Source organism: Myotis brandtii, unplaced genomic scaffold (assembly GCF_000412655.1).
Source record: "Myotis brandtii unplaced genomic scaffold, ASM41265v1 scaffold506, whole genome shotgun sequence".
Classification (NCBI taxonomy): Eukaryota; Metazoa; Chordata; class Mammalia; order Chiroptera; family Vespertilionidae; genus Myotis; species Myotis brandtii.
Genome location: NW_005369287.1, coordinates 3,409,561 through 3,433,026, shown reverse-complemented (window position 1 = coordinate 3,433,026; position 23,466 = coordinate 3,409,561). Strand labels below are relative to the sequence as shown.

The window sequence follows — 23,466 nt, the reverse complement described above, 5'->3', positions numbered from 1 at the left end:
GGCTCGCGTGTCCACAGGGGGCAGCGCGGAGAGCGGGGACTGCGCGCCCGCGGGCACCTGTCTGCGCTCTTGTCACCGCGCGGTGGGCGCAAAGAGGCCACCTGCTCTCCACGCCTGGGTGTTATGCGCAACAGCCTGATAAGGGCGTTCTCCATTCTCGGCGGATCGCCCAGGTGGAGGAGCTGAAGGAGGCTCGAATCATCTTACTGTAGCTTCGGTAATCGGGGAAGAAGGCACAGAGGGCTAACGGGCGCTTGCTACCCTGGTCTCTGGCGGGACCGCCCTGCCCTTCAAAGTGCGAGTCTAGCCTCCGCCGCTGTTGGGTCTAGTATCTTAGTAACGTTGTATCAGGAAGAAAACCCAACTTCCAACAGGCCTGGCTCCCAGAATAATCCAGGGGCGTAGAGAATTCTTCTCTGGGAGATGTTTGCGAAGCTTTGCGTCTCTGCTAGGCTTTATTTGGCTTTAACATTTATGCAGCGCTTTCTGCCAAACACTCTTCTAAGCATTCTACGAATGTCTGCTCTTTTAGTTCCCTTCATCAAACTTACACAATGGGATTCTCTGGTGAGTTGGGGGAGGGGGCGGAGTATAGTATAAAATTTGATCTTTTCGATCTCTCTTCTGTTGCCGTGCACTATTTTTCCCACATTTGAGGGACCGGTATAGAATCTTCAGAGTGACATTCATTCAGTGTTTTTGTGTTCCTCTGGCCCGACACTCATCACAGTTCAGGCTTCCAGGAGCGTGGCAGCAATTCGTATTACTACCTACTTCTTGGAGGAAACCTGACCTCGTTCTTTACCTTTCCATTCCTTCAAGTCCAGGGAGGGGCCCCTCTGACCTATGACTACAAGGAAATGATTATTTATCTGTTTCTACTCCTCCCCATCCAGCACTTGAGAACAGCATCTACCCTACTGTCTGGCATATGCTAAGTAAATACTGAGCGTCTGAAAACTAATTTTTTAAAATACATGTTTTTAAAACTAATTTTTAAAATGTAATTATACTTGATTAGGTAATATAGTCACGTGTTTAAAACCCAAAAGATATCCCCCCAAAAACTCAGAAACAAACACCATGAACCATCTCCCACCCACCCTTGTGCCCCAAGGACCTAATGGAGGAAAACTGGTGTTCTCAATTTCTTCTGTCCTTCCTGGAGGAATTCCATCACATGCAAATGAATGTTTACGTATATTGCTTTCCCTCTCTGCCCTGCAAACACTAGGAGAGTAATGCACTTTTCTGTAAGTAATAGTGTTCCGCACAACATTGAATGGAGTTAGTGCCTATCCACTGCAGAGCTTCATTTGGTCTTTCAGCTCGGCTTTGCCAGTTTGGGATCCCAAGGTCACTAGAGTGAGATGTCAGCTGCCCTGTTGGCCATGGGACTGGAAAAGCATCCACTTAGCGAGTGTTCTTTTAACATTAGGATCCTCTTCTGTAAGAGGACCCAGAGCCACAGGTGAGAGCAGCTTTTCCTAATTTGCAAGGTGCAGTGGAAGTGGCACCACTTTGCCCTGCTGAATTTGGGCCTGGATCCGGAGCAGTGAAGTGAACCTCCTACCCCCTCTGCTGGGGATTTGGCTGCCTTCCCCCAGTTGCACTCTGTACTTGACTTTCCTCGGCCCGCGCCAGCCCAAGGAAATGGAGTAAAACTTGGCCTGTGACACTGGCGCAGAGCAGTTGAGAAATGTGCCATGCCGATGGTTTGGGCTGGCTGCCTGGCCCCCGTAACTATGGGATCAGATGGGAACAGTGGTTGGCTTCCTTGCACCCGCTCTGGGTTCAGAGCCACTCCAGTCCTAGAGAGAGGATCGCAGCCTCGCCAGAGATGCAAGAGCTTAGGAGCTCGTTGCGCATTCAGCCCTCGTCCATAGACATTGGAGTGTTTGGCTTGTGTAGTAGGTAGTGTGGCCTTTCCAGGGATACAGACACAGCTAGACACCGTCCTTGCCATTAAGAACTTAGCTTCAGATCTGAGATAGATAGAAACTTGGAAGATAAACTAAAAAGAAATAGAAAGTGGAATGAAATATCTGCCACAAGATTCAGTGTTACAATTTAAATAGTGTTTCTCAAAATGTGATCCAAAAGCCACTTGCATCAGAATTGCCAACTGAAACTAGACTTGTCCCAGAGGTTGGGACAGATTTTTTCCCTGAGAGACTTTTTAGCTTTTTGCTAATTTAATTGTATTTTTTAAATTTTATTTTTATTGATTTCAGAGAGGAGGGAAGAGGGAGAGAGAGATAGAAACATCAATGATGAAAGAGAATCATTGATTGGCTGCCTCCTGCATGCCCCCAACTGGGGATCAAGCCTGAAACCCAGGCAAGTGCCCTTGACCGGAATCGAACCTGGGACCCTTCAGTCCATAGGCCGACGCTCTAGCCACCGAGCCAAACCAGATAGGGCGCTTTTTTTTGCTAATTTTAAAACAGAGCTCTAGTTTTCCAAATGTTGGCTTCTCAGGAATGTGAAGATGATTGAGCAAGCTCCTACCTCCAAGGTGGCTATAACCCTCACATGGAGTGTAAGTGATCAATGGCAATACAGATACCAGAAGACTGAATCTAGCTGACTTGCCGGGCGCTTCAGCCAGAAAGGACATGTGAGGGGAAGTAGCCGGGTTGTGTAACATGCCCTTGTCCTGCCCTTTGGCACCTCCTTTCCTCTAAGTCTGGGAGGAGGCTGGAGGTTGGCCCTCGGGCACCCACCCCAGCCCAGCCCTGCCATGCTGCACGCTACAGGGAATGCTGGAATCTGCTTCCTTAACCTGTGTGGCCCTTTGTGGTTCCGGTTACTCAGAAGAAAAACAACAAAACACACACGGTGACTCAGAAAAAAACAACAGAAAGAACATACATGTACGCCAAAAAAGCTTCTTAAGTAACTCCAAAGATGAAACAAAGTTTCTTCACCAGAACCTTGGGAAGATCACCCAGACACAGTGCAAGATCCAGCTCTAGAACTGAAATGTCAGGGCTGTATTTAACAGCCAAACCTCTCTGTGCTGGAGAGCGCATGTCCCAGGCCTGCTTTGGAGGCAGGGGAGAAGAATGGCCCTAGGTTTCTGTCTTGGCAGCTCTGAGGCCTGGAGCAAACTGCTTCTCTCCAGGAATCATTGCTTATAAGGTTGGTACTACCTGCTGTCTAAGATTATGATTAGGATTAAATGAGACGATCTAGGGCTGTGATGGCGAACCTATGACACGCGTGTCAGAGGTAACACACGAACTCATTTTTTTGGTTGATTTTTCTTTGTTCAATGGCATTTAAATATATAAAATAAATATCAAAAATATACATCTTTGTTTTACTCTGTTTGCAAATATAAAAAAATTTCTATATGTGACATGGCACCAGATAAGTTAGGGTTTTTCAAAATGCTGACACGCCGGGCACCAGATAAGTTAGGGTTTTTCAAAATGCTGACACGCCGAGCTCAAAAGGTTCGCCATCACTGATAGGGAGAGTACAAGGTGCGTAGCACTCAATAAATGTCAGCTAGCATTATCGTTATAATTATTGATTTCATCATCGTTTGGCCAGCACCATCTTGGGTCATAAAATGTACCCAGTTGGGGTTTGGCCAAGGAGCAGAGGCAGAGAAGGGAGAGAAGACAGAACACCCTGGTATGCAGCTGGGGTTGTTTATCTCTTGCCGCTGTTGTCTTCAAGATCAACCAATAGCCTGAGGCCTGAGACTGAAGGTCAGGGAGAGTTCTGGCCTACTTTGCATTGGTGATTCAAGGGCGCTGTGTGTGACTCATCTTTTGTGGTTTGCTGGAACCTTCTGAGTGCCGTGCTGTGCTCTTTGTCCACCTTTGTCACCTTTTTTTTAATTTTCTTTGTCACCTTCCTGCCTGAATTACTGTTTCTGTCCTGATTCTCGCGACACTTCGAAATGGAGAGCCCAGAAACAGTCTGAGCGGCTGTCCATGAGCTCCTCTAAGGTCAGAAATGATCCCTTCCCTGTGGACAGGTAGCACTGACCCACTTCTGCTTTGGAAGCTGGAGTTTAAGGATAGGCTGGGTTACAGCTGCACTTGGCAAAGACCCAGAGTCCCCTCTGATCAGGGTGAGAAAGTTTGTACAATTAGAAAAACAACAGCAAACTGAGACAGGATCACCAGTTTGAATTCTGATGGACAGAAAGGCTCTCTTCATCTCCTTCTCCCCTTCTTTATGCCAGGTTGTCCACATGGGTCCTTTTTCCTCTGTGGTTACTCCCTTTGATTTTAAGCTTAGGAAGCTTCCCTATCCAGAGATCAAATAGACATGCACCAAGATGAATCTAATTTGAAAAAATGCTCCATTTTCCACATTTGTATCAAACACTCGGGCATTTGATTGTACTGGAAAAGTCATTTAACTGCCAAGAATTACACAGAATGTTAGCAGTGGTTCTTCCCCAGGCAGTGAGATTATTCATAATTGCTTCTTCTTTCATGTATCGCTTTTATGAGCAAAAACACGTAATGTTATTTAAGCCAAATCTGACCCCTCTGTGTCCTTAGCTCCACGGTTGGGATCAGCTCTTGGGGAGACCTGGCCTGGGGCGGGGAACATCTGGCGGAACCCTAGTTCATTCTCCTTGCGTCTCAGTTCCCTCCTTGCTAAAAAGAGGGCTGGACTGTTGAGTCTTTTCTGGCCCAGAAAGAGTCTGCACCCTGTGAAGGGGCGTGGGCCACCCAAGTTCTGCCAGGTTTGGGCCTGATCTGACAGGTAGCCATTCCTTGGGTGATGCAGCGCCTCCCCCAGCCTGATTAAAATATTATACCTTTTTATTTTTTTAAATATGTTTTTATTGATTTCAGAGAAGAAGGGAGAGGGAGAGAGAGAAACAGCAATGATGAGACAGAATCATGGATCGGCCACCTCCTGCACACCCCATACAGGGGTTTGAGCCCACAACCTGCGCATGTGCCCTGATCGAAAATTGAACTGTGACCTCCTGGTCCATAGGTCAATGCCCAGCCACCACTGAGCCACACCAGCCGGGCTAAAATATTACCCCTTTCTAGAGGGGTAGGGGTGAGAAGGCTGTGGACAGAGTGAATGCCAAGGAAGTGGGGCTGGGGTTGCTAAGGTGGAGGTTAGGACCTCCAGCAGGTGGGTGTCCACCCAGCCAGGACCCTGGGAGGGAGAGCAGGGTGTTGAAGACAGGGTCTGGGGTGCAACTCTGTTCTTCCACTAACCACCTGTGTTCTCCAGGTTTCAGTTTGTTCGTGTAAAAATGGGCATAATAATAGCACCTGCCTCAGAGCGTTGCTGAGGCTTCCGACAGATAACAAGGGTGAGGTATTTAAGACAATACATGGCTGGTATTGGATCGTTATTTCCCCCCTGTCCCTTTTGAATTGCATCTGCACAGCATTGTAGAACTTGTGAATTAGTCTATATTTTGAGGCTCAAGACTTAGATAATCCATCATTTCATGAGCAATGTGGTTTTATACATCTGTGTAAAGACCCAGGGCTGGCCATCAGCAGACCGGAGTCCCCCTCCCAGTTCTGCGACGACCTGGCTGTGTGACAGAAGGTCAGAGTGACCCTGAGTCTCGTATGTGCTAATCTGCAAGGTGAAGAGTTTGAATAGGATTAAGCCTCCATCCTGCAGGCTCTTAGAGCTTCGGTTGTCTGCTTCACTTTGTATTATTATTTGCTTATTATACTTTCTTCAAAAGTTTACTTTAGACCAACTTTTGGTTAGAGTGTTGTCCCAATGCATCAAGATTGTAGGTTCTGTCTCCGGTCAGGGCACATATAAGAATCAACCCATGAATGCAAGTGGAACAACAAATTCATTCTCTCTCTCTCTCTCTCTAAAAATTAATCAATAAAAATGTGTTTAGCCCTAGCCAGTTTAGCTCAGGCCTGCGGACTGAAGGGTCCCAGATTCGATTCCGGTCAAGGGCATGTACCTCAGTTGCAGGCTTGATCCCAGGCCCTGGTTGGAGCATGTATGGGAGGTAACCAATTGATGTGTCTCTTTCACATCGATGTTTCTCTCTCTGTCTCTCCCCCTCCCTTCCACTCTCTCTAAAAATCGATGGAAAAATATCCTCAGGTTGAGGATTAACAAAAAATAAAAAAATGTTTGAGGTTGACTTTAAAAGACAACTTTACGTCACTACTGTAAATGTCATATGTACAAGGTAACAACAACAACCAGTAGAATGAAAACAAAGCAGTACGATGGAATTCTTGCCAGGCACCACTCCCTGACAAGGACAAGGCCCAGAGTCTGAGGCCTCCTCATACTTTGTGAAGAAGGGAAATTAGCACATGGAGAGATGGTAACCACAGAGCCACACGCAAATGAGACATTCTACACTCTCTCAGAAGGGCCACAGGAGTTGGAAAGGACTCGAACAAGTCGGTGTCCTTTGGTGCTGTGTGTGGGCACCCATTCCTCACATTGGACAACCTTGGGCTCATCATAGACCTGCAGGGGACTTCACAGGTCATCCGCCCCACCTGTCATGTGGTAGATGGACGAGTTGGGTCAGGTGTGGAAGTGGCTGCTCATGCCCTTGTCCCAGCAGCGTGAGGATCCTTGCCTGGCCCTGCTTGTGCAATGGCAGGACGACGCCTGAAACATGGAGAAACCCTTCACTGTGGCCATGGGACCCCAACCATGACCAAGCCACACACACCGCCTTCAGAGGCTGCAGTCAGCACTTTTATTTTAAGCTGAGTTCTAATACATTTGTGCACTTTCTTTAGAACAGGATATGTCACTTATAAGTAGACCCCAGTCCCTCCAACATACTCAGGTTTCTCCAGAACACTCCCTTTGCTGTGTTTGCTCCTGTTTCTTCATGTTGGTCAGAAGTAGTAACACTTAGTGCCATTTCAGAGCCAAAAAGGAGTCTTGGGTATGGAATGTACTTTTTTAGAAATAGCCTGATGGAGGTATAATGCATAAATCAAAACACTGGACATGTTTAATGTATATCATTTGATGGGTTTGAAGATGGGAAACCATCAGCACAGTTGTGGTTCTTGGCTTGGACGGGCTCACTCATGCGTCCGCAGTTAGTGAGTGTTGGCTGGGAGCTCTGTGTTGCCTGCTCGGCCCATCCCTAATTAATGAAGCCTTTTCTGTTTCCCAGCAGAGGCATGGTCTTCCTCAGCACGATCCCCGTGTCTTCCCCCTGTGCCCCAGCTGGGGTCTGTCCGTCAGGGTTCCCCCAGCAGAAGGCCCACCACGGGAGACCTCTCGTGGGTTAACATGAGTTGCAGTTGATGGCGTCCTTTGAGCTGAAGTCCATCACAGGGTTTACCCTTCTAACCACATGTCCCTCCGTTTCCCTTCACCTCTTGTCCTGCACAGAACTGTGAATCCCTTCTTCCTTATTTATCTCTGATTGAATGGTGAGCCTTTGAGAGCAAAAGCATTGCCTTTCCTCTGTTGTGGCACCAGCGCCTTAGACAGAAGCTACTCAGTAAATATTCGATAACTGAGATAAGTGAGTGAGTGAGGTTATTGAGGAGGCCAGGGAGGAGGCAGCATGAGGTCCCAGTGACCTCACGTGAGTAAATAATATAACTGGAGTTTCCCTGACTTATTTTCGTCCTGACGTTTTATGCCCCATCACACCCCAAAGGATTCACAGACATGGTCTGGTGGGCTTAGTTCTTAAACAGTTCTAATGTTCACTTAAATTTTTCCAACTTAGTCATTTCAGCGGATGCTACAGGTTTGCTTCTGGTTTTATTTTTTATTTTTTTTTTTTAATATATTTTATTGATTTTTTACAGAGAGGAAGGGAGAGGGATAGAGAGTTAGAAACACCGATGAGAGAGAAACATCAATCAGCTGCCTCCTGCACATCTCCCACTGGGGATGTGCCCGCAACCCAGGTACATGCCCCTGACCGGAATCGAACCTGGGACCCCTCAGTCCACAGGCCGACGCTCTATCCACTGAGCCAAACCGGTTTCGGCTGCTTCTGGTTTTAAATAAATGCTTGGCTTCCCCACCAGGGGGCTGAAAAGGGAGTGTACTCCAGTAAGATCATGGGGAAGGGTCTTGTGGTTTGGTTTATTTTCCCACTTGATTTATTTGACTTGGATTCCTAGTGTCTTAGAGACGCCCCCCCTCAATTTGCTCAATTCCCCAGAATCATGCTTGCTCTCTTGTTGACCTTGTGTGAGTTTCTTAATGTCAGGGAACCCTGAGTCTGAGCTGCTATCTTGCCGTGACGACGTGAGCAGCTATTTCCAAGATGAGAATAAAGGTGAGAGTGATGGTGGGGAGATTCTTGGCCTCTTTTTTTTTTTTTACAGAGTGTCAGGAGGAGAATTGCATCGATGGGTATTTAGCTAATAAACTGTCCTGCTGGCATAGAATAAGGATTTTACAGGTAAAGCCTCAGAGCTTTGCTATTGACAGCTCTTCTCTTGTGAGGGAGGAGGCACCAATGTTCTAGATCATTCAGCAGATCTGCTGTTCTCAGTCCCTGGCTGCTCACATCAGTCCCTGGGGAGCTCTAAAAACTGCCAGTGCCTGATCCCACTCCAGAAGAACCGATTTCGTTGGCCTGGGGTGTGGCCTGGGACTCTGGGGATGTCCCAGGTAATTCTAAGGGGCAGCCAAAGTTGAGAACCACTGGCTTAGCTTATCCATTCTATCTCAGGAATGGGAAAATAATTCTAATATAGAGATAATTATTTGATTTTTTCTGGTTGTTAAAGCACAAAGGTTTATATGCTGGGATGAATTAGGGTTGGGTTAGAATAACTGAGATTTATCAGAGAGTAAGGATAAAGATCTCCAGTATGTTCCTCTTGTCAGCTTAGGCCCCACCGTCTTCTGATATCACCCATTCCTTTATCCCACCAAATTGTCTCCAGAATTGACTGTCATTTAAGATTGCAAAATAGGAATGCAACATTTCCCAGTTTTCAAATTTCTTCCAAGTTCCTCCGATTTGATTCATCGCAGATATTCTCTGTTGTTATTAAATGGGCTCATTACACAGTGTATTGTCGTCGGTGAAGGAATTTTGTTAATACATTTTTTAATGTATCTGTGATGTAAAAACAGTCCTCCGTTTTCAGAAAATACTTGTGAATTAATTTAGCATAGAATTCTCTGCCTAACAAGAACCATGATTTCACTCATCTGTGGGATATGAAAGCAACAAAAAAGTTTTCTTGAGAAAACTAGAGAATTAAACTGTAATTTTATGCTCTTAAGCTGCTGCGTTTCACCAAATTTAGAATTCATCTCAGTTTCTTATTAGAAAAAGCAATGACCACCCCAACACATGAATTTGCAAAGCGCTGTTTACCTTTCTTTCGTTTGCTCATCACACCAGGAAACTTGTCTAAGAAACAAACTATTTCTCTCGTTCAAAGTCCTACAGTAGAAGCTTCTTGGCCCAGCTGGGATCAGGTTCCCACCCCGGACCAATCAGTGGCCCCATCAGCAGAGCCTTGGCCCACTGTGCAATGAGCACATTTGTGAGGTGGGCACAGGTGCCTGGACCAACCATGAACTCCTCTGTCACGGTCACTAGCCGCAGACCCTTAGCCCTTGTCTGTAGGACCGGCATTAACTAGTCGGAGTGCCTTCTCTTCCCTTGTTGGAAAGCCTAAGGGGCAACTGGTTTGTTACCAGAATGTTTGGTCAACAGAGATGCAGAAGATGGGAGCTTGCTGGGCTGGGGGCCAGCTGGATGTCTGCTGGGGGAACCAAACACTCAGGCCCCCCAGAACATGGGCTCTCACTCTGCTCTTTTTCTGGAATCCACTCTGGTTCTTATCTTTCCATTATGACTGTAGTTCCCCCAGAACATAGTTTATAATCTGGGGGTTGGCCATCCAGAGCTGTCATGGCATCTCTACTCAATGGCATCGGTGTCCAGGCTCCTTCTCTTGTTACGTTGCTGTGTGTAATTTTCACTCCTAAGATCTCCTCACAGCCCAGAGGGCTGCTGGAGTCCCAACAATCACGCTCTGTCTTCTAGCCACAGAAAGAAGGAGGGGATAAAGAAAAAGGAGACCAAGGGCACCTCACAGTAATTACATTTGTTATTTTTATTCCATCTTTTAGGTGGATTTCTCTTCTGCCTGTGATCCTCTCTTCCAAGACAGGTTGACCTTTCCTAGTTTTAAGGGGTGGTGCTTTTTGACCTTGTACCTAATTCTGGGGCTTTCCTGATCACAGGGGTGGTATTTGCAGATGAAAACCACTAAGTTTCGCATGGCTCATGGCTTCACATCTTGAGTTACAAGTTCAGTGCTTGAATCAGAACCAGAATGCGAGGCTTCTGAATTAGAATCTAATGCATTTTCTCTTCCGCCCAAGTGAGTTTAATTTTGTTTTCCACTGTTTCTTGTAGGGGTTCCGCTGTTGCAAAAATAATTGGTAATAATGTCAAGAAGCTTCAGAAGTTCGCCTCCACGGTCAACATGTGGGTCTTTGAAGAAATGGTTGACGGGAGAAAACTGACAGACATCATAAATAATGACCACGAGAATGTGAAATATCTCCCTGGACACAAGCTGCCTGACAATGTGGTAAGGCTGTAGGAATGAAAAGTACATCTGGTTAGGTTGGAAAGCTATGTTTACCTGAGTCAACACCTGGGACTTGAGGAAATACAAAAACTATTTCCCTCTTCCCCTCTTCCTTCCACCTACCAAGTTCTTGGCTTGGTCAGTTTTGGTTTTCTAGACTCTGAAATGGGCTCTGGTTTAGTTTGCTAGGGCTGCCATAACAAAGGACAATAGACCAGATGGCTTAAACCACAGAATTTTATTTGTTCACAATGCCGGAGGCTTCATGTCTACTAAGATCAAGATGTCAGTAGGGTTGGTTTCTCCTGAAGTTCTCTCCTTGACCTGTAGGTGGCCACCTTCTTCCTGTGTCTCCACATGGTCTTCCCTCTGTGTTGTCTGTGTCCTAATCGTGTTGGTATTAGGGCGTCTCCTAAGGACCTTGTTTTAGCCTAATTACCTCTACAAAGACCCTATCTCCAAACACAGTCACATTCCGAGGTACTAGGGTTATGACATAGGAATCTTGGGGAGACACAATTTGGCTCATGACAGGTTACTTTCTTAGCATTCAAAGTGCAGGTCCCATCAAAGCTGGACTAACAACCTTGCCTTTGGCCGGTCGTGTTCCCTGGTAACTCCCAATATATCCTTTCTGGGTACGTGGACTTTGATCCACTCCCTAGGACACTTGACCTTGGTCTGTAATTACAATCAGGGTCAAGGGCTAAATTACAGGAGATCAGAAAAAAAATAGAAAATTGTAAGACTGACAGTTTAAAATTCAAGCTTATTAGGTCTGGGAGGGGAAAATACAGGTTACTGCCTGGCCTCATTCCAGTGACTTGCAGGGGAAGGAAGAAATGAGCATGTGACACAGAAAGAGGCTACCCCGCTGCTTGTCTGAGTGGAGTGTATGAACTTCTGTTGCCAGCGTCACCCCTGGGTAGCTTTCTGTAATTGTTTGAAAACCAGATCACCGAGGCTGCCTCATTCCTGTGGTTAACCAGCAAAGCTCTCCTTTGTTAAAGAAATACCCATCCCTGCACATATTCACTCACCAAACCTTGCTGAGCAGGCACTGTGCATGCAAAGCCCAGCGCTGGGTGCTGGAAACAGAGGAGTAAGATGACCTTGCTTCCCTCATGAGTCCGGCAGGGGGGCAGGTTTGTAACCTGACAAGTGCCGGGAGTTGGGAGCGACAGAGAGCTGGCTCCCCGAAGACTGTTGTTTGGCTTTTGGTTACAGAGCTCATTAGTGTTAAGCACTATGCTAAGTAGTTCACGGATATTGTCCCATGCTGTCAATAACCCTCTTGGGTTTGGTAAAGAACAAAATTCAACCAAGTAAACTTGAGGACCCAATTGGCTTTGATTAAGCTATTCATGAATTCCATCTAGCATTCCACCCAGCAAGGAGAGAGGTGCTCAGAGTTGTACAAAATGGGGTTTTTTTATGGGCAGAAAGAGAGTTGAACAAGAAAGTTAAACGAGTGGGTTAGCCCAGCGGGCATGGCTCAGTGGTTGAACGTCAACCTATGAACCAGGAGGTCACCGTTCAATTCTCTGTTCAGAGCACATGCCTGGGTTTGGGGCTCAATAGGGGGTGTGCAGGAGGCAGCCGATCAATGATTCTCTTTCATCATTGATGTTTCTATATCTCTCTCTCCCTTCCTCTCTGAAATCAATAAAAATATATTTTAAAAAATAAAATAAAAGAGTGGTTTATTTCAAGCACAGTCACCGTCCTGTAGGGGAAAGCAGGGGATTTTAGGGCAGATTACCTCACTAGTGTTGATCAGGAAATCAGAGTGATTGGTTTAAAAAGTCCACTCCCCAGAGAGACTGAAACTGCAGTTAGGTTAGTTATTAAGTTTTGTTTTGGTGACTTGGCTTAGCAAAAGCGATTCTATTATGGCCTGTTGTTTCTTTCTTCCTTCCTTTTTATTCTAACGGGTTGTAACTATGAGTTTTCCTATGATGCTGATGATTCTGATTTCATAGGGGAAGAAACCAAGGCTTAGAGAGGTTAATGAACTTGTCCGAGGCCACATAGTTAGACCTCGGGTTGGAATTTGATTCCTGGTGGACTCATTCCTGTGCCTGCTGAATCTGTTGCCTTCTAACGATGATGATTCTCTATTCTGTGTCACAGAACTAAGGCCAGGCAGCATTTCCCATGGTTATGCTTTTTTTAAATTTTTACCGACAGTTGACATTTAACATTATTTTTTACTAGTTTCAGGCCCACGGTTATTCTTGACGCTGGTGGTGGAGAGAGAAAGGATCCCTAGGGTTCTGACTTGGGAAGTTAAGTTTATCCAAGTATCTGATGGAAAGAATTAGGGGGGAAGCTAGCTATTCCCACGGCAGTGCAAGACCTTCTATGTGCCCATTGGCTTGAACAAGTTGAAGGTCACCTGTGGAGCAGAGGAGGGGCCAATTCCACCTAAATTGCAAGGTTAAAGTGGAGAAGCCTTTCCTGGCATTTATGAGCCTAGCCCCAAACTGGGGGTTTTCTTGCTAAGGAAGAAGGTAGAACAGTCATCGGGCACCAACAGACAGCCTCTGCCAGAGACCACACACTCCCTCGTCCTCACTAGATGCCCTCACCTCTGTCCTAGTGTCTGAGTCTGTGTCTCTCTGCCCATGTTAAATTTTAAAACCCGTTTCTGTATTTAACTGAAGGAAACAAATCATCCTAAGAGCTGACATGTATTAAGTGCATGCCAGGTGTCAGGAATTTTTCTGAATCATTTATTCTTTTTTTAAAAAATATATTTTTATGGATTTCAGAGAGGAAGGGAGGGGAAGAGAGAGATAGAAACATCAATGATGAGAGAGAACCATTGATCAGCTGCCTCTTGCACGCCCCACACTGGGGACCGAGCCTGCAACACGGGCATGTGCCCAGACCGGGAATTGAACCATGACCTTCTGGTTCATAGATCTGTGCTCAACCACTGAGCCACGCTGGCTGGGCTGAATCATTTATTCTTCACAACAGCACTCTCAAAGTGCTTAACCAGGGAGAGTTTACTGTGGGACTGTTCACCGAATGTGGGGAGAATCGAGGGAACCAAAAGGCGTTGGTGCAGTGCCCAGAGATTAGCAACAGCAGGAAGCCATGCCACCCCTGAAAGGACAAGGGGACAGACTGGTGTCACCACACAAGCCTGACAAGAGCTTAGAGACGTGGAAGAGGGGGCTGCCCGTCAGGAGGTATAACTGTAGAATGACGCCATGCCAGCACGCCTGCGAGCCCAGGCAGGAGTGGCCCAAGGAAACCGTGGCCTGTCTGTCGTCCCCTGACCGTGCCCCTCTTTGGCTAAAGCAACTGGAGGGCAGAGAGCAAGGGGCCCAGAGGAAACAGCCCGTAATAAGCAGCCCCCCAGGGAACAGAGTGGGGCAAAGATGGACAGAAAATGGGTTGGGGGGCTGGGTGAGCAACAGGGAACAGCCCACACAGTATCATGATGACTCTTACAAGGGGTAAGGAAACTGAGGCATGGAGAGGCAGGACCCTCCTGGCTTCAGGAGCAAGTCGGGAATGAGGAAGGCAGAGCACAGCCCACACTTGCCTGGACTGTCTGTCCGCACAGTGCTTGCTCTGCACATAGTAGGCATCTGATAAAGGGTCCGAGAATGGAATCACTTGGCCCGGCATGTTTGGGTAGAGGTGTAACCATTTCCTCCTCCTCGCCATGGCAGGTTGCCGTCCCAAACCTCCAAGAGGCCGTGCAGGATGCAGACATGCTGGTGTTCGTCATTCCCCACCAGTTCATCCACAGAATCTGCGACGAGATCACCGGGAAAGTGCCCAAGAAAGCGCGGGGAATCACGCTCATCAAGGTGATGCGCCCGAGATGGTGGCTGGGGCAGGAGAACATCGCTAGACATTAGTTCCTGGGAAGTGTCGCTTCCTCTCACTTTCATCTGTTGGAGACAAGGAAGTGAAGGGAAGGTGATGGCAGGTTTTAGGGGTTTTGTTTTTGTAAAGATGCCTGGAAGGGGGTGGCTCCTCCTGGTGGGCCTCGCTGTCAGAAAGATCCTTCCCGACCAGGTCCTGGGTCTCACCCACATTCTGGAAATCACCAGTGGTTTGTATTAGTTCCCACGCCTGGTATTTTCCCTAAAGAGGGAGTTTATTTTATTTTATTTTTTTATATATATATTTTACTGATTTTTTACAGAGAGGAAGGGAGAGGGATAGAGAGTTAGAAACATCGATGGGAGAGAAACATCGATCCGCTGCCTCCTGCATACCTCCTACTGGGGATGTTCCCGCAACCAAGGTACATGCCCTTGGCCGGAATCGAACCTGGGACCCTTCAGTCCGCAGGCCGACGCTCTATTCACTGAGCCATACCGGTCAGGGCTAAAGAGGGAGTTTTTAACCAGCAGTCCACGAACCACCCCCACAGATCCATGCACAGAATTCAGGAGGTCCATTGTTTTAACTGTGGGGGAGAAATTGCATTTTTATCTGTCTTAACCTCTAACTAAAATGAGCATTTTCTTCATTTGCAGAGGAAAACCACAAGGTAGAGTTTCAGTAACAGTATTAGCAGGACCTGGGACCCTCTTGTCAATAGAAATCGCGGATATGTTCATGTCAGATAGCTCAAGTGTCATTTATGCTCATCACTACTTTGAAATTACAGTAATTGTTAGACCTGCCATGACATCTCTTTCTAATTGCATTAATAAAACGGCACATTTATTACTTTTATAAAAAAAATTTTTTTAATCATCACCCAAGGATATTTTTAGAGAGAGTGGAAGAGAGAGGGAAAGACAGACAGAGCTAGTCGGTTTGGCTCAGTGGGTAGAGTGTCGGCTTGCAGACTGAAGGGTCCTGGGTTCCATTCCGATCAAGGGCACTTGCCCAGGTTGCAGGCTGGATCCCCAGTGGGGGGCATACAGGAAGCAGCCACTCAATGATTCTCTCTCATCATTGCTGTTTCCTATCTCTCCCTCTCCCTTCCTCTCTGAAATCAATAAAATCATATTTTTAAAAAAAGAATCAACCAATGAATATAAATAAGTGGAACAACAAATCGGTGTTTTTTCTCCCTTCCTCGATCTAAGATCAATAAATTTTTTTAAAAAGAATTTTAAAAAAAGAAAGAAAAAAGAAAGAAAAGCATGGAAGCGGTGCATATAGAATTCAGGATAGTGGTTCACCCTGGAGGATGGATGGACTTGGGGAGAGACGCAGGGGATTTCAATGGTGTTGGTCATGTTCTGTATCTTCACCTGGGCAGTTCCACATGTTCATTTTCTTGTTATTCTTTAAACAGTACATTCTCAGCATATGTGTTTTCTCTTGCAAGAGATGTTTTTCAAGATGTACATACTATTGGATGTTTGAACCTAGATAACTTACAAAGCAATGATCCCATACCTCTTCTCTACGGGTGGTTTGCTTTTCCCTAACTTCTTAACCTCCTTATAGGGCATAGACGAGGGCCCCGAGGGGCTGAAACTCATCTCCGACATCATCCGAGAGAAGATGGGCATTGACATCAGTGTGCTGATGGGAGCCAACATTGCCAACGAGGTGGCAGCGGAGAAGTTCTGTGAGACCACCATCGGTGAGCTGCGGGGCGCGGGGCCTGGGCCTCTGGTGGTGTTACATGTACATTTCCCCTGTCTGAGATTTCATGGAGTGGACTCTCCCCTGCCCCTTCACATTCCTGCGGTGGACCTTTAGGGGGTTGGGATTTTAAGCAAAGAGGCCCTTCTGAGGAACTGAAGTGTTTTTAGCAACTTCCAGAATGAAGGGAAAGCCACACATTCCTGCGGTGGACCTTTAGGGGGTTGGGATTTTATGCAAAGAGGCCCTTCTGAGGAACTGAAGTGTTTCAGCAACTTCCAGAATGAAGGGAAAGCCATGGGGGCCATTTTGACCCGATAACATTATCGAGGTTAAACACAGAAATAACGGTTGCTTGTGCCAACGCGCAGGTGATTACGTCTGGTGGGGCTCTCCCCTGGCCGTAGAAAACCAGCTTTTGTTTACTCACAGATGCCAGTATCTGGATCATCATTGGGTTCCATTGAGGTCTGAAAATGGGTGGGAATGACCTGTTTTCAGGTGAATAAGCTGAGGCTCAGGGAATGTTACCTGCCCCAAGATCACACAGCTCATACAGAACCCAGGCATGAACTAGGATCTCCTGTTTCCTGAAAGAGAAAGTTCTTTGTAGTCTTACATACAACCTTGACGTAAAAAAGTTTTGTTTCTTTAGGAATTCTCAAGTGCTTGTGTATCATAATAAAGGGCTCAGTGGTCTTACATACAACCTTGACGTAAAAAAGTTTTGTTTCTCTAGGGCTTTGGAATTCTCAAGTGCTTGTGTATCATAGTAAAGGGCTCGTAGAAGAGTAATATGTTTGTATTTGCAGTTGTTTTGCAAGAGTTTATTTAAATGTCTCTACCACTTGCGAACTTAATTCCACCCTTGTCAAACACTCGGGCAGTGTGAGTCATCTCGCCCTGGCAGATTTGTAACCGGAAGCTCTGAGGGAGGTCAGGCTCTCCTCACTAAGATGGGATGCATGGGGAGATGTAGCTCCTGATTCTCATAGGGCATTTATACTTTTTTTTTGCATTTTTCACTTTATTTTTAATTGCATAGATATTATGCCATTAGTGTGGAAAATAAAGGTAATCAAAAGAAAACCATTTTTATTATTTCATTTGATTTCCATTATTTTTTCTGTTTGTCCACAAAGTTTATGGTTTGTAGTTTAAATCCATGTTATTTTATAGTTGCTTTATTAATATATAACAACTTTCAAAGTCCCATCAACATATATCTTCATAGCTGCATAGTATTCCACCGACAATCCCATATGTGTGGGCACTTAAAACTCTTTTTTTCTGAGAAATAATATTTTTGGAGAGGAGAGGTATCACAAATAATATAAAGAACAAAACAAAGTGACCTAGAATATCATTTCCCAGGTTGACATTTTCAAAAGTGATACAGCCACTGATAAATCAATTCAAACAATATGAGAAGTTACAAAATTAGAATTAAGATGGTAATTTCCCACCTACTCCCTCTTCCCAAAGGGAATCACTGTTAGCAGTTTCTAAGTATCCTTCCAGAAAAAAAATTTACATATGTATATATACCACTGTATATAAAGGTTTTATTTTTTCAGTTAATTCTTTTATCCATCTGTGATTTAATATAGCCTGTGAAATGATGCAATTCAGTTTTTCCCAAAAAATTATTAACCAGTTTTTCCAGCACAGTCCTATTTGCCAATAATCGATTGGCAATCAGTTTTGCCAATTAGTTGGTTGGAATCGACTGGTTATCCCAACCATTCCATAAGGCTGAGCCTTGCTCTCCAATCCCTGATTTAAACCTTGTGTCTACCTATAGATTTTGGTGAGGATTTTTACCTGCCTCTAAGCTCTGTTTGCTGTAGGAAGGTTTCCAGTGGGGTGCAATAGGCTCTGCTGGTTTGTAAAGACAGACAAACGCACAGAACACCACCTCTTTCCCTCTGGCTTCTGTTGACCCAGTGCATCCACTGCCTTCGCTGTGGGTTGGATCATAAATGACAATAAAAGGCTTAAGGAAGTGTCACAGGCTAAAGAAGGTCAGGGAGTGAAGGACAACACTGAAAGACAGCATCGCCATCATTGTTAAGATTGGAATATGGTTGTATGCCAGATCATTTATTTGACATTAAATTCCCTGTATTTGATAATTGCACTGTGCTTATCTGGATCCCCTTTCTTGATGACATTAGCAACCAACACATTTTTAATTATGGTAGATGCAGGGATTTCAGCCCACTTGAGTCTTCCATAGAAGAAGAAGAGAAAATGGCATTGTTTTTAGTATCTTCTATAAATATTAACTGTCATGGTGAACTATGGTGCCCCCTTGTGGTAAGAGTTCCCTTCATACTTGGGACTGATCTCACAGAATCCAGTACTTTTACTCAGTCATCCCCCAAGTATTTTTCAAAGCCTATTATGTGTCAGGCACGCCCTAACCAAGTGAGCTACCCGGCCAGGACTGACCATTTTTTATTTCATCTGTTTCCCCGCACTCTCTCCACTCACCCCTGGATTGCATCGAGGGTTTCGAAGGAGTCATTAAAGAGGTTGACTCTCTCCCTGACTTGGCCTGAAAGAGAAGGGGATTTTCCTGTCCTTTGGTTCCTACTGAGTTTGGAGCGGCCCTTCCACCTGGCTGTTGGGCGTTACCTGTTCCGTACCAGATGGTCTGGGGCCCTGCTTGCCACTTTACTGCTTATGACTGGTAATAGTCATAATACGGTTAGGGCTTTCTTAGCCATGATTTAAAACAATCTTCTCAAAGTACACTTGAGAAACAGCGTTGATTGCTGTAAATCGAGCTCACCTCTCGTCGACACTGTGAGTGATTTGCTGCCGCAGAAGAACTGACAGATCCCACTTTGTGTCTGCGGCAAATGGAGAGCGCACTTCTCCCGGCCTGTTTCTCAGATGGCTCACAGCAGACAGCTGGGTGAGCATCACGTGGTGCTCAGAAGCATCCTTCATGTTGGAGGCACTGAGCAGTGGCCATGGTGAGGGACAGAGGAGAGAGACAGCAACGATGTCGTGGTGTGGAGGCCGGGAGCTAGTTGACCCAACCCGGGTGATGAAACAGGATTGCACAGAATCACCCAGGTGGTCTGGGGACTGTTTAAAAAAAGGAAGAGGACGGTTTGCTCAAACGGACACAGTTATATTTGGAAAAAGGAGAACTCTGCTAAATAATTGGTAATAGCAATGCATGTAGAATAGAAAACGTGTTTCTAGGTATTGGGTATAGATACTTTAGACATTTTATTATGGAAAATCTCCTAAAAAACAAAAGTAAGTAGAACAATATCATGAGCCCCATGCGCCCCTTGCCCATCTTTAGTAATGATTAACTTCTGGCCATTCTTTTTTTTTTTTTTAAATTGATGAGCAAGAGAGAAACATTAATTTGTTGTTCCACTTATTTATGCATTGTTTTTTTTCTTGTATGTGCCCTGACCAGGGATCGAACCTGCTCTAACCAACTCAGTTACCCAGCCATTCTTATTTCATCTGTGTCCCTACCCTCTCTCCACTCACCCCTGGATTGTTTTGAAATTATGTCATTTGTGAGTGTAATTTTAATGTTGACAATCATTTTTTTTTTCTGCATTGGAAGAATAGAGTTCTACTAGTATTGTTTTTTGCTGGTTTATCTTCTCTTTTTTCTTACCCCTGAGAGGCACCATAGCATAGAGAGTCAGCGCTCTGGAGCCAGGACCCCTGGGTTAGAATTTGGGCTCTGCCTCCTACTGGCTTTGTGACTCTGGACAAGTTGGTGAACCTCTCTGGGCCTCCTCTCTGTAAATGTGGAAAATCATAGTCACAAGCATGAGGATTGTCACCTCGCTCACCGTTATTACATGAGACCTTGAGTGCTCGTTACGACAGATAGCCTGTTCCACACCTGATTCTCACAGTGACCTCACAGTAGGCCTAAAAGTGCCCTCGTGCTTTACTCATGAAGAAACTGAGGCTAGAGGAAGTTAAATCAGGTTTGCAAACTCGTCTGCCCATTGGAATTGCCTGGGGAGCTTCACTAATGACTGATGCCTGCTCTACCCCAGAGACCAATTTCATGGGTCTGGAATGTGGCCTGGGCTTTGGTGTTTTTAAAGATCCCCGGGTGACTGTAATGTGCAGACAGGCTCGGGAACAAGCACAGGAGCCTAGACCAGCGGTCGCCAACCTTTTGGGCCTCCGGTTGGCGATCGCTGGCCTAGAGGCCTAGTACTGTAGCCTTCAGTGAGCGTTCTGCCATCTGGTGGAGACGTTGACTTGGGAGCCAGGGCTTGGGTGGTGGGTTTATCATCTGATTTCTAGAGCCAAGCCCTCCCCTCTGGGCCCCAACAACGAGAGCACACTTCACATCAGGTTTTATGTGTAACGTTTTACTTTTGTTTGTTTTTAACCCGAAGTCCCTAAACCACAGCAACAAAAAGTCCAAAAACTACTGAGCATCCGTCTCATTCTAGGAACTGTCCTGAGGGAGGGGATCTAGTGGTAGCAAAAACAAGGACTCTGAATGCTGTTCTGTGTGAAAATATTTGTCGGTGTTGCATCCGTTCTCTATTGTCATAGTGATGCCAAGTAATAATCACAGAATCTCAGTGGCGTACAAAATAAGCACAGCTAACACTTCCGTGGGCCTCTGGGAGTCCACAGATCTTGGCCGGGACAGCCAGTTGGCTCTGGTCCATGTGTCTGTCATCTTCCTGCTGGGCCTCGTGGGTGAACCAGGGCATCTTCTCTCTTTTTTTTAAATTTTTAATATATATTTTTATTGATTTCAGAGAGGAAGGGAGAGGGAGAGAGAGATAAAAACATCAATGATGAGAGAGAATCATTGATCAGCTGCCCCCTGCATGCCCCCTGGTGGGGATCAAGCCTGCCACCCAGCATGTACCCTTGGTCGGAATCAAGCCCGGACCCTTCAGTCCGCAGGCTGACGCTCTATCCACTGAGCCAACCTGACTAGGGTGAGCCAGGGCATCTTCTCACAGCGACGGCAGAGGCACAAGGGAACGAGCCCTACTGCACAGAGGGCATCACGCTTCTCCTGCATCCTGTCTGTTAATGTCCCCTTGACCAAAGCAAATCCCACGGCTGAGCCCAAAGGCGGCAGGCAGGGACGTATGCCCACTTGCTGTGAGTCTAAGCATGTTGGATAGTCAAGCCTAACGTCCATAGAAAGGGATGCACTCTGCTTCCTCGGAAACAGGGTGGATGATTTTTAACAATAATCTGTAATAGATACAAACACAGAAATCCAGCTTATAAGTGTTCATGGTAGCAAAAAGTTGGCAATAGTTTTAGATTGAAAATGGTGTACAAGCCCTGGTCGGTTTGTCTCAGTAGATAGAGTGTTGGCCTGTGGACTGAAGGGTTCCAGGTTCGATTCCATTCAAGGGCACATGCCAGGATTGCGGGCTCGATCCCCAGTGGGGGGGGGGGGTGTGCAGGAGGCAGCCAATCAATGATTCTCTCTCATCATTGATGTTTCTGTCTCTTTCTCCCTCTCCGTTCCTCTCTGAAATCAATAAAAATATTTTTAAAAAATAAAGAAGAAATAAAAGAAAACTTTTAAAGAAAGAAAGAGAGAGAGAAAATGATGTAGAAAAGATATGCTGTCGTTGAAAATTAGTCATGCTGAGGCCCTGGCCGGGTAGCTCAGTTGGTTAGAGCATCATCCCAATGCACCAAGGTTTCGGGTTTGATCCCTGATCAGGGCACATAGAGGAGTCAACCAATGAATGAGTAAATAAGTGGACCAACAAATTGATGTTTCTCTCTCCCCTTCCTCTCTTTCTCTAAAATCAATCAATCAATAAATAAAAACAAAGAAAATTAGTTATGCCATAAGATGAGAACCACATATACATTATGTTCCCAAGTTTGAGAACAGCTATGTATATTCATACTTCAGTCAGTGGAAGATGTATGCCAAATTGTGAGTGATCGTCTGTGGTGAAATTCTGGAATATTTTTATCTTCTACTTCTACTCTTACGAATTTTGTAAATGCTCTATAATGACCATATGTTACTGTTATAATAAGGAAAAACGTATTTAAAACTGTGTTAGGTGTGAACAGTTAAGATTAGAGATGGTTATGAGTTTCCTTTTTTCCTAACTTTTCAACAGGCAGCAAAGTACTGGAGAATGGCCTTCTCTTCAAAGAACTTCTGCAGACTCCAAATTTTCGCATCACGGTGGTTCAGGACGCAGATACTGTTGAGCTCTGTGGTGCTCTGAAGGTAAAGTCAGCCTCTTATTCCTGCTCAGGGGGAGGAATCCATCCTGTTAGCGTTGCTGAATCTAATCCGGAAGAATGGGCCCCGTGTTCTGTGCACTTAACTACGGCAAAGAATAGTGAATGGCGAGCCTTGTTTATCACTTCCTGCTCTGCCCTCGCCTTTCCTGGGTGGGCCCAGTTCCTCTCTCACTTCTGGTTTGCTTTTCTAAATCTGGGAGAATTGTGGTGTTTTGTTCTTTGGGCAGTTGGCAGCATTAATGTTTGGGAAGCATGGTGAGCACCTCGATTGCAGAGGTCTACCCGGGGGCAAAGTCTCCTAGGAAAAGGAACTGTTGCCTCTGAATTACACAGTCTGTTGGTGTGATGGTTCAGTTGGTTGTTCTTGTTAAAGAAAAGGAGTCTGCTGCTTAGGGAGGTTTCTTTTTTCAAGAATCGTTTTATCTCAGGGGAAAGATCAGCTTCAAGAAGCAGTTCTGTTAACGTAAAAAAACCATTGAAACCTGTAAAGAATTTTTGTGAGTTTATTTGAGCCAAACTGTCGACATATGCGAGGAAGCAGAACCCCAACGAATTGAGATAGTGCTCCGGAGAATGGCGGGGTTACATCCGTATTTATACATTCCAATCAAAGGAGGAACATAGGTGGGTTACATGAAATTCATTGGTGATAGATTAAGGAGGTGGGATTAAGCGAAGCAGGGAAACCTCTGGGATAGGATAAAAAGTAAAATGACGGACACATACTTAGGTGGGTGCAGGATCAATTAGCATGATGATGAAGGAATTTGTGGTATCTGTCCTGGGGCCCAGCACACCTGGTTGTGCCCCAGGGGCTCCAGATACAGGGAAGTCACAAGTTACCCAGACATTTCAAGGGTGTGTTATCATAGATGCAAAAAGACAGATAGACTCAGTTAAGGTAAAGGTTGACCTTATCAGTGAAGATACTGGCCTAGGACGTAACTGCCCACCATAACTGCTTTTAGTTAAAGTTTAATTTCAGACCATCCTTTGTGGTTGCTTTAGGTCTTTGAGTCTGCAAAACTGCCATGCAGGCCTCTCCTGAGCTTGTCAGGTCAGCATGTGGCCCCTTTTGTCCACAGTTCCT

General features: G+C 45.6%; 1 protein-coding gene across 1 annotated transcript in view; it reads left to right on the top strand.

Annotated features, from left to right (window-relative positions):
* Window position 1: 1 nt before the first annotated feature.
* GPD1L (glycerol-3-phosphate dehydrogenase 1-like) overlaps window positions 2-23,466 on the top strand; it is a gene marked incomplete at its 5' end in the record, with an annotated part of 37,200 nt that continues 13,735 nt past the window's right edge. Inside the window, 5 exons of the mRNA XM_014548386.1 lie at window positions 2-138; window positions 10,367-10,544; window positions 14,234-14,374; window positions 15,981-16,119; window positions 22,247-22,359. Coding sequence (XP_014403872.1) covers window positions 2-138; window positions 10,367-10,544; window positions 14,234-14,374; window positions 15,981-16,119; window positions 22,247-22,359 — 708 coding nt within the window. The remainder of the gene's footprint in view (window positions 139-10,366; window positions 10,545-14,233; window positions 14,375-15,980; window positions 16,120-22,246; window positions 22,360-23,466) is intronic.